The sequence below is a fragment of the Hemitrygon akajei genome, chromosome 17 (genome assembly GCF_048418815.1).
Source record: "Hemitrygon akajei chromosome 17, sHemAka1.3, whole genome shotgun sequence".
Lineage (NCBI taxonomy): Eukaryota > Metazoa > Chordata > Chondrichthyes > Myliobatiformes > Dasyatidae > Hemitrygon > Hemitrygon akajei.
This window is the reverse complement of record NC_133140.1, coordinates 6,504,912-6,517,397: the sequence shown is the minus strand read 5'-3', so window position 1 is coordinate 6,517,397 and position 12,486 is coordinate 6,504,912. Positions and strand designations below refer to the sequence as shown.

The 12,486-nt window shown below is 43.3% G+C and overlaps 1 protein-coding gene across 3 annotated transcripts in view; it reads left to right on the top strand.

The window, feature by feature from the left end:
* The window catches only part of LOC140740455 (microtubule-associated tyrosine carboxypeptidase 1-like), a 104,351-nt gene that overhangs the window by 59,957 nt on the left and 31,908 nt on the right, over positions 1 to 12,486 (top strand). For all 3 annotated transcript variants that reach the window (XM_073069622.1, XM_073069623.1, XM_073069621.1), the window contains exon 4: positions 12,257 to 12,389. In XM_073069622.1, the coding sequence (XP_072925723.1) occupies positions 12,257 to 12,389 (133 nt within the window). The remainder of the gene's footprint in view (positions 1 to 12,256; positions 12,390 to 12,486) is intronic.

The following is a 12,486-nucleotide window of genomic DNA, read 5'->3' as shown; positions in this document are numbered from 1 at the left end:
CCTCCCATTCCAGAATGTCCTGCAGCCGCTCAGAGACATCCTTGACCCTTGCACCAGGGAGGCAACATACCATCCTGGAGTCTCGTTTGTGGCCGCAGAAACGCCTATCTATTCCCCTTACAATCGAATCCCCTATCACTATAGCTCTTCCACTCCTTTTCCTTCCCTCCTGTGCCGCAGAGCCACCCATGGTGCAATGAACTTGGCTGTTGCTGCCTTCCCCTGATGAGACATCTCCCCCAACAGTATCCAAAACAGTATATCTGTTTAGGAGGGAGATTACCTCAGGGGACTCCTGCACTACCTGCCTACTGCTACGCTGTCTAATGGCCACCCCTTCCCTTTCTGCCTGTGTAGCCTTTACCTGTGGTGTGGCCAACTCACTGAAAGTGCTATTCATGACTTTCTCAGCATCTTGGATGCTCCAGTATGAATCAAATCGGAGCTCCAGACGCTCAATGCAGTCTGCCAGAAGCTGCAGTTGGACACACTTCCTGCACACATAGTCGTCAGGGACACTGGAAGTATCCCTGATTTCCCACATGCTGCAGGATGAACAAACCTGCCATGACCTACCCAATACTTGCCTCAACTTTTGAAACTTTCTCCTTTGAAAGGAACTTACCCGGCCTTACCTCACTTGGAGTGAAGCTCGTCCTCCGCCTGTTCTCGTCGAAGCCTCTCGAGTCAAAGCCTCAAATCTCCACTCCTTCACTGGCCGCTTTCTCGCACATGGAGAAGGACCCCCTGTGAACACTTGCACAGCATGACGAAACCTTGGCTCAGAAATGTTTCTGTTCCCTCCCAGAGGAACAATTATATTACCAACATAAATAACTTAAAATGCAGCACTGAGCGATACTGTACATTTCCAAGGTAGTTACTAGCACTCATCAATATTGTGGTGGAAATTTTGTACAACTTTGTGTTGTTTTCCCAGCCTTCCATTCACACAAACTGTTTAAAATGTTTAAAATCTGAGTCTCTAAGTCACAACAATGACATTTATTTCATTGAAGCATCACACTTCACAAGCACTGAAGGCATCACTGTCATTTAACAAACCAACCCCCTTCTCTCCTGTGTTCAATGGCAATTTTTCTGAATTAAACAGTAAGCAAATTGGAATTGCTGGAAATGCTGAGCTGGTCAGGTAGTATCTGTGAAGAGAGAAGCAGAGTTAATATTTCACGTCAGTAATACTTCTGACAACTTCTCTGACTTGCTGTCTGTCCTGATGAAGGGTTTTGGCCCAAAACATTAGCTTGTTATTCTAATCCATAGATGCTGCCTGACCTGCTGTGTTCCTCCAACATTTTTATTAAGTTTTAATTCACAGATATATAAACCCAAACTGACCCAGTCACTCCGGTAAATAGCATTTTGAGAATATTTCCGTTCAAGCTTAGTGGCCAGAAATATCAGAAGAAGTGCTGCAAAAAGCTCAGTGATCCCTTGTCCATGCAGTGGGAAAAGGGTAAAAATCAGAAGACATCTGTCAGAAGAACATATTGTAGAATGTAGAACAGTACAGCACAGGAAAAAGCCCTTCAGCCCACAATGCCCATGCTGAGCATGATGTCAAGCTAAATTAATCCATTTTACCTGTACATGGCCAATATTCCTCATTCCCCCTCTATGCCTGTCTAAATGCCTCTTAAATATTTCTGCTTTATCTTCCTCCACCTTGTCCACTGGCAGCATGTTTCAGTCACCCACCACTTTGTAAAAAAAACCTTGCCTTGTAAATCTTTAAACTTTCTCCTTTCACCCTAAAGCCATACCACTGGTAGTTGATGTTTCCACCCTGGTCACTGTCTACTTTGTGCCTCACATAATTTTATATACTTCTAACAGGTCACCCCTCCAACACTTAAGAGAAAATGATTCAAGTTTGTCCAAACAACACACACAAAATGCTGGTGGAATGCAGCAAGCCAGGCAGCATCTATAGGAAGAAGTACAGTTGATGTTTCGGGCCAAGACCCTTCAGCAGGACTAACTAAAAGAAGAGATAGTAAGAGATTTGAAAGTGGGAGAGGAGGGAGAGATCCAAAATGATAAGAGAAGACAGGAGGTGGAGGGATGAAGCTAAGAGCTGGAAAGTAGATTGGCAAAAGGGATACACAACTGGAGAAGGAAGAGGATCATGAGATGGAAGGCCTAGGGAGAAAGAAATGGGGAGGGGAGCACCAGAGGGAGATGGAGAGCAGGCAATGAGTGATTGTGAGAGGGGCTGAGAGAGAAAAGAGAGAGAGAGAGAGAGAGAGAGAGAGAGAGAAAAGGAAAATAGGGAAATAAATAAATGAATGAATAGATAGATAAATAAATAAATAAGGGATGGGGTAAGAAGGGGGGGTCATTAACAGAAATTAGAGAAATCAATGTTCATGCCATCAGGTTGAAGGCTATCCAGACAGAATATAAAGTGTTGTTCCTCCAACCTGAGTGTGGCTTCATCTTGACAGTAGAGGAGGCCATGGATAGACATATCAGAATGGGAATGGGACGTGGAATTAAAATGTGTGGCCACTGGGAGATCCTGCTTTCTCTGGTGGACAGAGCATAGGTGTTCAGCGAAACGATGTTCCAGTCTGCGTCAGGTCTCACCAATATATAGAAGGCCGCACCGGGAGCACTGGCCTCAGTATATCACACCAGCTGACTCATAGGTGAAGTGTCACCTCACCTGGAAGGACTGTTTGGGGCCCTGAATAGTGGTGAGGGAGGAAGTGTAAGGGCAGGTGTAGCACTTGTTCTGCTTACAAGGATAAGTGCCGGGTTAGAGATCAGTGGGAAGGGATGGGGGGGGGGGGGGGGGGGAAAGATTGGACAAGGGAGTCACGTAGGGAGCCATCCCTGTAGAAAGCAGTAAGAGGGGCAGAGGCAAGGACGTGCTTGGTGGTGGGATCCCGTTGGAGGTGGCGGAAGTTACGGAGAATTATATGTTGGACCTGGAGGCTGGTGGGGTGGTAGGTGAGGACAAGGGGAACCCTATCCCTAGTGGGGTGGTGAGAGGATGGGGTGAGAGCAGATGTGCGTGAAATGGGAGAGATGTGTTTGAGAGCAGAGCTGATGGTGAAGGAAGGGAAGCCCCTTTCTTTAAAAAAGGAAGACATTTCCTTCATCCTGGAATGAAAAGCCTCATCCTGAGAGCAGATGTGGTAGAGATGGAGGAATTGTGAGAAGGGGATGGTATTTCTGCAAGAGACAGGGTGGGAAGAAGAATAGTCCAAGTAGCTGTGAGAGTCCGTAGGCTTATAGTAGATATCAGTAGATAAGCCATCTCCAGAGATAGAGACAGAAAGTTCAAGAAAGGGGAGGGAGGTGTTGGAAATGGAGCAGGTAAATTTGTGGGCAGGGTGGAAGTTGAAGGCAAAGTTAATGAAATCAACGATCTCAGCATGCGTGCAGGAAGCAGCGCCAATGCAGTCGTCGATGTAGCGAAGGAAAAGTGGGTAATGGATATCCATATAGGCTTGCAACATGGACTGTTCCACAAAGCCAACAAAAAGGCAGGCATAACTGGGACCCATACGGGTGCCCATGGCTACACTTTTGATTTGGAGGAAGTGTGAGGAGCCTAAGGAGAAATTCTGCTAGACGGAGGAGAGTGGAGGTAGAGGGGAACTGGTTAGGTCTGGAATCCAGAAAGAAGCGGAGAGCTCTGAGGCCTTCCTGGTGGAGGATGGGGGTATATAGGGACTGGACATCCATGGTGAAAGTAAGGCGGTGGGGGGCCAGGGAACTTAAAATTTCCCTGAGGGAGGGGAACCAGAGTGTAGGAACAGATGTATGGGAGAAGGAAGAAAAAGAAGACAGTAAAGTTCTTTGTACTGATAGAGATAAACAGAGCGGAAGAGGTGGAGAATTTCTTAAATGCATTTATTTTAATGCTAGGGGCATTGTAAGAAAGGTGGATGAGCTTAGAGCATGGATTGATACCTGGAAATATGATGTTGTAGCTATTAGTGAAACATGGCTGCAGGAGGGGAGTGATTGCCAACTAAATATTCCTGGATTTCGTTGCTTCAGGTGTGATAGAATTGGAGGGACAAGAGGGGGAGGTGTTGCATTGCTTGTCAGACAAAAATATTACAGCGGTGCTCTGGCAGGATAGATTAGAGGGCTCGTCGAGGGAGACTTTTTGGGTGGATTTGAGGAATGGGAAAGGTGTAGTAACACTTATAGGGGGGTATTATAGACCACCTAATGGGGAGCGAGAATTGGAGGAGCAAATTTGCAAGGAGATAGCAGATATTTGTGGTAAGCACAGGTTGTGATTGTGAGAGATTTTAATTTTCCACACATAGACTGGGAAGCCCATACTGTAAAAGGGATGGAAGGTTTGGAGTTTGTACAATGTGTGCAGGATAGTTTTTTGCAGCAATACATAGAGGTACCAACTACAGAAGGGGCAGTGTTGGATCTTCTGTTAGGGGATGAAATAAGTCAGGTAACGGAGGTATGTGTTGGGGAGCACTTTGGGTCCAGTAATCACAATGCCATTAGTTTCAATATAATTATGGAGAAGGATAGGACTAGACCCAGGGTTGAGATTTTTGATTGGAGAAAGGCTAACTTTGAGGAGATAGGAATGGATTTAGAAGGAGTGGTTGGGACAATTTGTTTTATGGGAAGGGTGTAATAGAGAAATGACGGTCATTTAAAGGTGAAATTTTGAGGGTACAGAATTTTTATGTTCCTGTTAGGTTGAAAGGAAAGGTTAAATGTTTGAGAGAGCCATGGTTTTCAAGGGATATTGGAAAAGTGATTAGGAAAAAGAGAGATATCTACAATAAATATAGGTAGCATGGAGTAAATGAGATGCTCAAGGAATATAAAGAATGTAAGAAGAATTTTAAGAAAGAAATTATAAAAGCTAAAAGAAGATACGAGGTTGCTTTGGCAAGTAAGGTGAAAATAAATCCAAAGGGTTTCTACAGTGTTATTAATAGCAAAAGGATAGTGAGGGGTAAAATTGGTCCCTTAGAGAATTAGAGTGGACAGCTATGTGTGGAGCCGAAAGAGATGGGGGAGATTTTGAACAATTTCTTTTCTTCAGTATTCACTAAGGAGAAGGATATTGAATTGTGTAAGGTAAGGGAAACAAGTAGGGAAGTTATGGAAGCTATGATGATTAAAGAGGAGGAAGTACTGGCACTTTTAAGGAATATAAAAGTGGATAAATCTCTGGGTCCTGACAGGATATTCCCTGGGACCTTGAGGGAGGTTAGTGTAGAAATAGTAGGGGCTCTGACAGAAATATTTCAAATGTCATTAGAAACGGGGATGGTGCCGGAGGATTGGCGTATTGCTCATGTGTTTCTATTGTTTAAAAAGGGTTCTAAGAGTAAACCTAGCAATTATAGGCCTGTCAGTTTGACGTCAGTGGTGGGTAAATTAATGGAAAATATTCTTAGAGATGGTATATATAATTATCTGGATAGACAGGGTCTGATTAGGAACAGTCAGCCTGGATTTGTGCGTGGAAGGTCATGTGTTTGACAAATCTTATTGAATTTTTTTAAAGAGGTTACGAGGAAAGTTGACAAGGGTAAAGCAATGGATGTTGTCTATATAGACTTCAGTAAGGCCTTTGACAAGGTTCCACATGGAAGGTTAGTTAGGAAGGTTCAATCGTTAGGTATTAATATTGAAGTAGTAAAATGGATTCAACAGTGGCTGGATGGGAGATGCCAGAGAGTAGTGGTATATAACTGTTTGTCAGGTTGGAGGCCGATTACTAGTGGTGTGCCTCAGGGATCTGTACTGAGTCCAATGTTGTTTGTCATATACATTAATGATCTGGATGATGGGGTGGTAAATTGGATTAGTAAGTATGCAGATGATACTAAGGTAGGCAGCATTGTGGATAATGAAATAGGTTTTCAAAGCTTGCAGAGAGATTTAGGCCAGTTATAAGAATGGGCTGAACGATAGCAGATGGAGTTTAATGCTGGTAAGTGTGATGTGCTACATTTTGGTAGGAATAATCCAAATAGGACATACATGTAAATGGTAGGGCATTGAGAAATGCAATAGAATAGAGTGATCTAGGAATAATGGTGCATAGTTTCCGAAGGTGGAATCTCATGGGGATAGGGTGGTGAAGAAAGCTTTTGGTATGTTGGCCTTTATAAATCAGAGCATTGAGTATAGGAGTTGGGATGTAATGTTAAAATTGTACAAGGCATTGGTGAGGCCGAATTTGGAGTATTGTGTACAGTTCTGGTCACCGAATTATAGGAAAGATGTCAACAAAATAGAGAGAGTACAGAAAAGATTTACTAGAATGTTACCTGGGTTTCAGCACCTAAGTTACAGGGAAAGGTTGAACAAGTTAGGTTTTTATTCTTTGGAGCGTAGAAGGTTGAGGGGGGACTTGATAGAGGTATTTAAGATTATGAGGGGGATAGATAGAGTTGACGTGGATAGGCTTTTTCCATTGAGAGTAGGGGAGTTTCAAACAAGAGGGCATGAGTTGAGAGTTAGGGGGCAAAAGTTTAAGGGTAACACGAGGGGGAATTTCTTTACTTAGAGAGTGGTAGCTGTGGAATGAGCTTCCAGTGGAAGTGGTAGAGGCAGGGTCGGTATTGTCATTTAAAGTAAAATTGGATAGGTATATGGACAGGAAAGGAATGGAGGGTTATGGTCTGAGTGCCGGCCAGTGGGACTTGGTGAGAGTAAGCGTTCGTCACGGACTAGAAGGGCCGAGATGGCCTGTTTCCATGCTGTAATTGTTATATGGTTATATCGTTTTATTTATATGTGTTACCACTTTCAAGAAGGTAGGGAGTTGCACCCAAAGATTCCTCTGTGCCACTGAGGATTTAGAGGCAGCAGACAATTATTTATCCATTCTGCACAGTTTCATGTTTAGCAGAATGAGAGGTGATCACATTGAAATCTGCAAAATTCTTGGATAGTGAGATCAATGATGATATTTCATCTGGCTGGCAGTGTCTGGCATCAGGGATTTCAGTCTTAACGGGGCAGCCATTTAGAATGAGAAGGAGAAGTTTCTTCAGGAAACTATCGGTTTCTGCACTGTAATACTCTACGATTTTATGACTTCTTGTAGGAATAATGATGATAGTCTCAATCATGTCTCACCCCTTGGAGACCTCCAGTTGGAGGTGAGATGGGTGCCTCAACTATTCCCGAGTCACCCTCACACAGAAGCCCAGCCTCCACACAGATAGGGGTGCCCGTGGCTCCTTTTTGTTGACCAGTGTTCGCAGGAGAAAGGATGGATAACACAATGGCTCAGCTGGTATATTCACTGTACCACAGCTCCGAAGAACTATGTTTGATCCTGACCTCGGTTACTTTCTGTGTGAAGTTATCATGTTCTCTCTGTCACCGTGTGGGGTTTCTTCCAGGTGCTCTGGAAGTCCCAAAGATATGCTGTTTTAGATTAAGTTAGTTACCACTTATGAGGAGGTAAGTGGTAGAAACTGGGAGTAGTTAATGGCAACGTGGGAAGAATAAACTTGATGTAGTGTTATTAGCATGGATTCTATGGGCCGAATGGCTTCTCCCTGTTCTCTATGACTCTGTGTCCCAATAGGTTCACAATCTGGTCAGCTAGATGTCCTTCCAGAGTTAAGGCACTGAATGTGTGTGGGTTAGTGTTAGGGTTGTATGGAGCAGATAGGTGAGATGGAGGCTATTTTAAAAGATACAGCAGAGAGAACCAGGAGCAAGTTAATGTTGATAGTTAGGGAATCGGAAAGTTTGAATCAAGCATATTTTACAGAGACAGAAATTTATGAAAATGCACAGCAAAAGATTTGAATGTTTAAAAAAATTGCAAGTTGCACAAGGAAAGATTTGTGTGGTAGTGCTTGGATGGCCTTGGTGTAAAGCTAACAGGCTGAGGTACAGTGGATTCTGGTTAATTGGGCCATCAGTTAATTGGGGCAGCTGCTTGTTTAGGACAACACTTAATGCACGAAAACTAATCAAGAAAATAGCTGAGGTTCTCTTTGTTTATTTGGGACACTCTGCTACTTAAATGGGGCAGGAGACTGTTGCCGAACAGTTTCTAACTAGTGTCAGTCGTGTGGCCATTAGACACGATATCATGCTTAGAGTGAACAGATTTTAAATAGCATCATTTGTGTGTGATTGTGTTCAAACAGCAGTGATTTTTGTTACTGATAGTTGATGAGTAATAAGCAGTAAGACAATTCAGAACTGTTTAGCTCACTGCTGTTTCAAGCATTCAGACTTGGAGATGCTAGAAATGGCCAAGAGTGAAAATGAAATGATTTAACTAATTCAATAAGTTAGGAACTATGAAGAATTTCAAGGTGTGTCATCTTGTGTGTTACAATGAAATTGAAGATTTGGAGGATGCAATTATCAAAAGCATTCTTTGAAGGCAGTCCATTATCCACACTATGTGTCTGTGTGAATTTTGTTCATTTGCAGTCAATCCAAAGAATGGCATGGTATATTGCTGTGAAAACTATTAGGAGCTAATACACAATTTATAGTACTGTAGTAGTTTTGGTAGTGTTCTGTTTGGTTATGCATTTCATTTAAATACACAATTTGTTACTCAGTTAAACAGTAGTCTGTCTTTTTTATATTTTAACTGTTTCCATGAAACTTCAGTTAATTGAAGCAGAGGCTTTATTGGGCCAAAGTGTACTGGTCTTGATATATCCCAATTGACGAGAAACTACTGTATTTGCAATTCTTCCATGGTTGCATAAACTCAGAAGCGTTATTTTTGAGTGGTGACACTGTATGATCAGCAACATCAGTAGAAATATGACTGGACCAACATGTTGGTCACAAGATCTTACCAGAGATGAATTCCATTGGTGTAAGAGTTACCTAGAACTCTCTAGCTGAGTCCTACTGGTGATATCCTGTCTGTGAGGCTCTCCCCATTGAAATAGTCCCTAGGCATTCTTTCAGATGGGCAAAAAGCCCAGTATGGATGTGGTGGGCAGAAAACCTGATTCTGTGCCCTTTGTCTCCTCAACCCTGTAATCCTTTGATATTACAGTTGTACATGATGTAGAAACATTGATTGTAATCACTGAAATCCTGGCCATAGAATCATCAACAGATAACTTAAAATAAAAGGAAAACTGCAGACTATGGAAATTCAAAATAAAATCAGAAATTGGTGGAAACACTCATCAGGTCTAATGAAAGGTTTTTTTAAATCTGTTTCCCTCTCCACAGAAGCAGCCTGGCCTGCTGAGTGTTTCCAGAAATGTCTGTATTTACTTCTGAAAGCTAATGCTTCTCTGAGTTGGAGCTGAATGCTACTTGAGCCCAACCCAATGAATTCCTCCAGTGTCTTGTGCTTTGCCTCATATCCCAGATCTCTTGTGTCTCCCTGACTGTCCCTTTTCTATTTGTTTCTGGAAAAGCTCTGTCAGAATGGGACCCCTCCACCATTCCGCCTGCAGTTTTCAACATTCATTCCTCATAAACTCTCCTGTGTGATTTGAACACTCTGCACCAGTCAAACACAGTGAAATCCTTTACACTGATCCTTTAACACACATTTTGCAATGGTTGGCTCTTCATATCAGTGAGGGAGTGTGTAGATGGACATCAAGACCACCCTGAAGGAGTGCCCAAGTTAATATCATGACTGCATTTGAGGAGATACTTGGATGGCAGGACCATATAGATGAAATGGTCCAAAAAAAGGACCACGCTGATCATCATTTGTAACCAGCATAATTGATTAACCTGGAACTGTCAAACTCAACAGATGCTGAATAACCAAGTTTCTACTGTCAAATATCAATTGATCTAAACCAAATCTGTCTACTGGAACATGGTCCATCGAATGCTCCTTGACATCTAATTAAATCCTTAACTAGCTAAGTAATTAGACAGCTGTAAAAAGCAGTTGAGGAACGTCTGGCAGCTCTTGGGCTGTATTCCCTGGAGTTCAGGAGAATGAAAGGGGATCTCATAGAAACATTCAGAATGTTAAAAGGCCTGTACAGATTCGATATAGCAAAGTTATTTCCCATGGTAGGGATTCTAGGACAAGAGGGCACGACTTCAGGATTGAAGGACGCCCTTTTAGAACTGAGATGCAGAGAAATTACTTTAGTCAGAGGGTGGTAACTCTGTGGAATTTGATGCCATGAGTAGCTGTGGAGGCCAAGTCAGAAACATAGAAACATAGAAAACCTACAGCACATTACAGGCCCTTCAGCCCACAAAGTTGTGCCGAACTTGTCCATACCTTAGAAATTACTAGGCTTACCTATAGCCCTTTATTTTTCTAAGCTCCATGTACCTATCCAAAAGTCATTGGTGTATTTAAGGCAGAGATAGATATGTTCTTGATTAGTCAGGGCATCAAAGGGTATGGGGTGAAAGTAGGGGAGTGGGGATGACTGGAAGAATTGGATCAGCCATTGATTGAATGGTGGAGCAGACTCGATGGGCTGAATGGCTTACTTCTGCTCCTATATCTTATGGTCTTATGAACTTTGTAAATTTGTATGAACATTAATAATAGAACACATGAAAATGAAGTTGGAAGGGTTTATTCAGCCTCTCCTGCCTGCTCTGCCATTCAATTAGATCAAGGAATTACAGGCCTCCTAGTTTTGCCCATTCTGACATGTTGGTCCATGGCTTCTTCTACTGCCATGATGAGGCCACTCCAAGGTTGGAGGAGCAACACCTGATATTTAAACAGATATCCTCCAACCTGACAGCATGAACATTGATTTCTCCAATTTCTACCCCCTCCTGCTTTCCTCTTTTCCTGTTCCCTATTCTGGCTTCCTCTTTCCCCTTCTCCTCACCTGCCTATCACCACCTGATACTTCTCCTTCCCTTTCTCCCATGGTCCACTCTCCTCTCCCATCAGATTCCTTCTTCAGCCCTTTCCCTTTTCCACCTATCACCTGCCAGCTTGTACTCCTTTCCCTTCCCAAGCTTCTATTCTGGCTTCTTCACCCTTCTTTTCTAGTCCTGATGAAGGGTCCCCATCCAACTGTTTATTCCTCTCCACAGCTGCTGCCTGACTTGTTGTGTACCTCCAGCAATTTGTGTGCATTACTCCGGATTTCCAGCATCTGCAGGAAGTCATCTGTTTACCATTATCTCCTCAGCACTTCCCTGAATTATTCCCACATCCATTTCCCATCAATCCAAAATCTACCAGTCTCTTTCTAGAACATACTCAGCAGCCACGCCTCCATGGCCCTCTTGGATGGAACTTTTGCCAGGGTGAAGAACTTCCTTCTCATCTCTATCCTGAATAACACGTTCCTTAATCTGACACTTAACCTTTGCAGCAGCAACACAGGCACAGAGCATCAGATAAGCAGCATTCCCAAGAAAAACATAAATTCCACAGGTTTTATGAGAAAGAACACAATTAGATCAATAAAAATTTGATTTTAATGCAAAGTTTTCACAGTGGTCAGAGTGTTGCTAAAGTGTAGGATCTGTGCTGGTTGGTTCAAGAAGCAAATGGTTGAATGGAAGTAACTGTTCTTGAACCTGATGGTGTGGGACTTCAGGCTTCTCTATCTCCTGCCTGGTGGTAGCTATGAGAAGACAGCATGGTTCAAATGGTGGGAATCTCTGATGCCTTCATGAAGCATTGCCTCCACAGATGCTGCAGTTGTGGATGATATGTCAGTGATGAGTCCACCATTTTTCTTCCTTTTGAAAGCAGGTTTATTTAGCAATTAGTGTCACCTTTTTACCATTCTACAAAATTCCATTATTCACACCATTCAACGTTTCAAATAAATAATCTGTATCCAGAATGCCCTTGAGTTCCTATGACATCCACTGGTTTCAGAAATCCCCTATTATACCCATGACAACTGTGTTCATCTTTCTCCAGGGACTCCCAGGCATAGTTTTAACCCCACAAAGAGGGGCAGGTAGTCAGCTCAGGCAGAACCCTTGACTGCCCTGCCACCTCTCGGTATATACACAATACACCATCTCTTCTCAGCCGCAGAAATGATAGGTTGCTGGGAGTCATAAACTGAAAGTATCTGTTACACATACTTCTCTGTGCAACACTTTCCACGTCAGGTTCCCAAAATAAAGAGGAAGGACTGTCACACTGAGAGACCTCCACTGAGGACCTCCCTCATTGCTGGATGGCAAATCAGACCACTGGTGGATGAGGGTGGGGAAGTGTGCAACGAGCAGGAGCAGCTCTCTATTCTCTTTGGTTCTCTCACCTGGCGTCCAGCCATCTGACCATTTCTCGTTCTCCCTCCTCCTGCAGGTGGTGGTGCGATTGAGTGATGACCTGCTGTCTCAGGCGGTGATGATGGTAGAGAACTGTCGGCCCACACTCACCATCAACCTGGCGGGAGCTCGCCAGCACTGGCTGGAGGGAATGCTGCGGCATGAGATAGGTCTGTGTCGGGTAGGATGGAGGGGTGTTTTACTGCCTTGTCACCACGAGTAGACTGTACTTCTCCAAATGCTCATAGGTCCTATCCTTAAGAATCC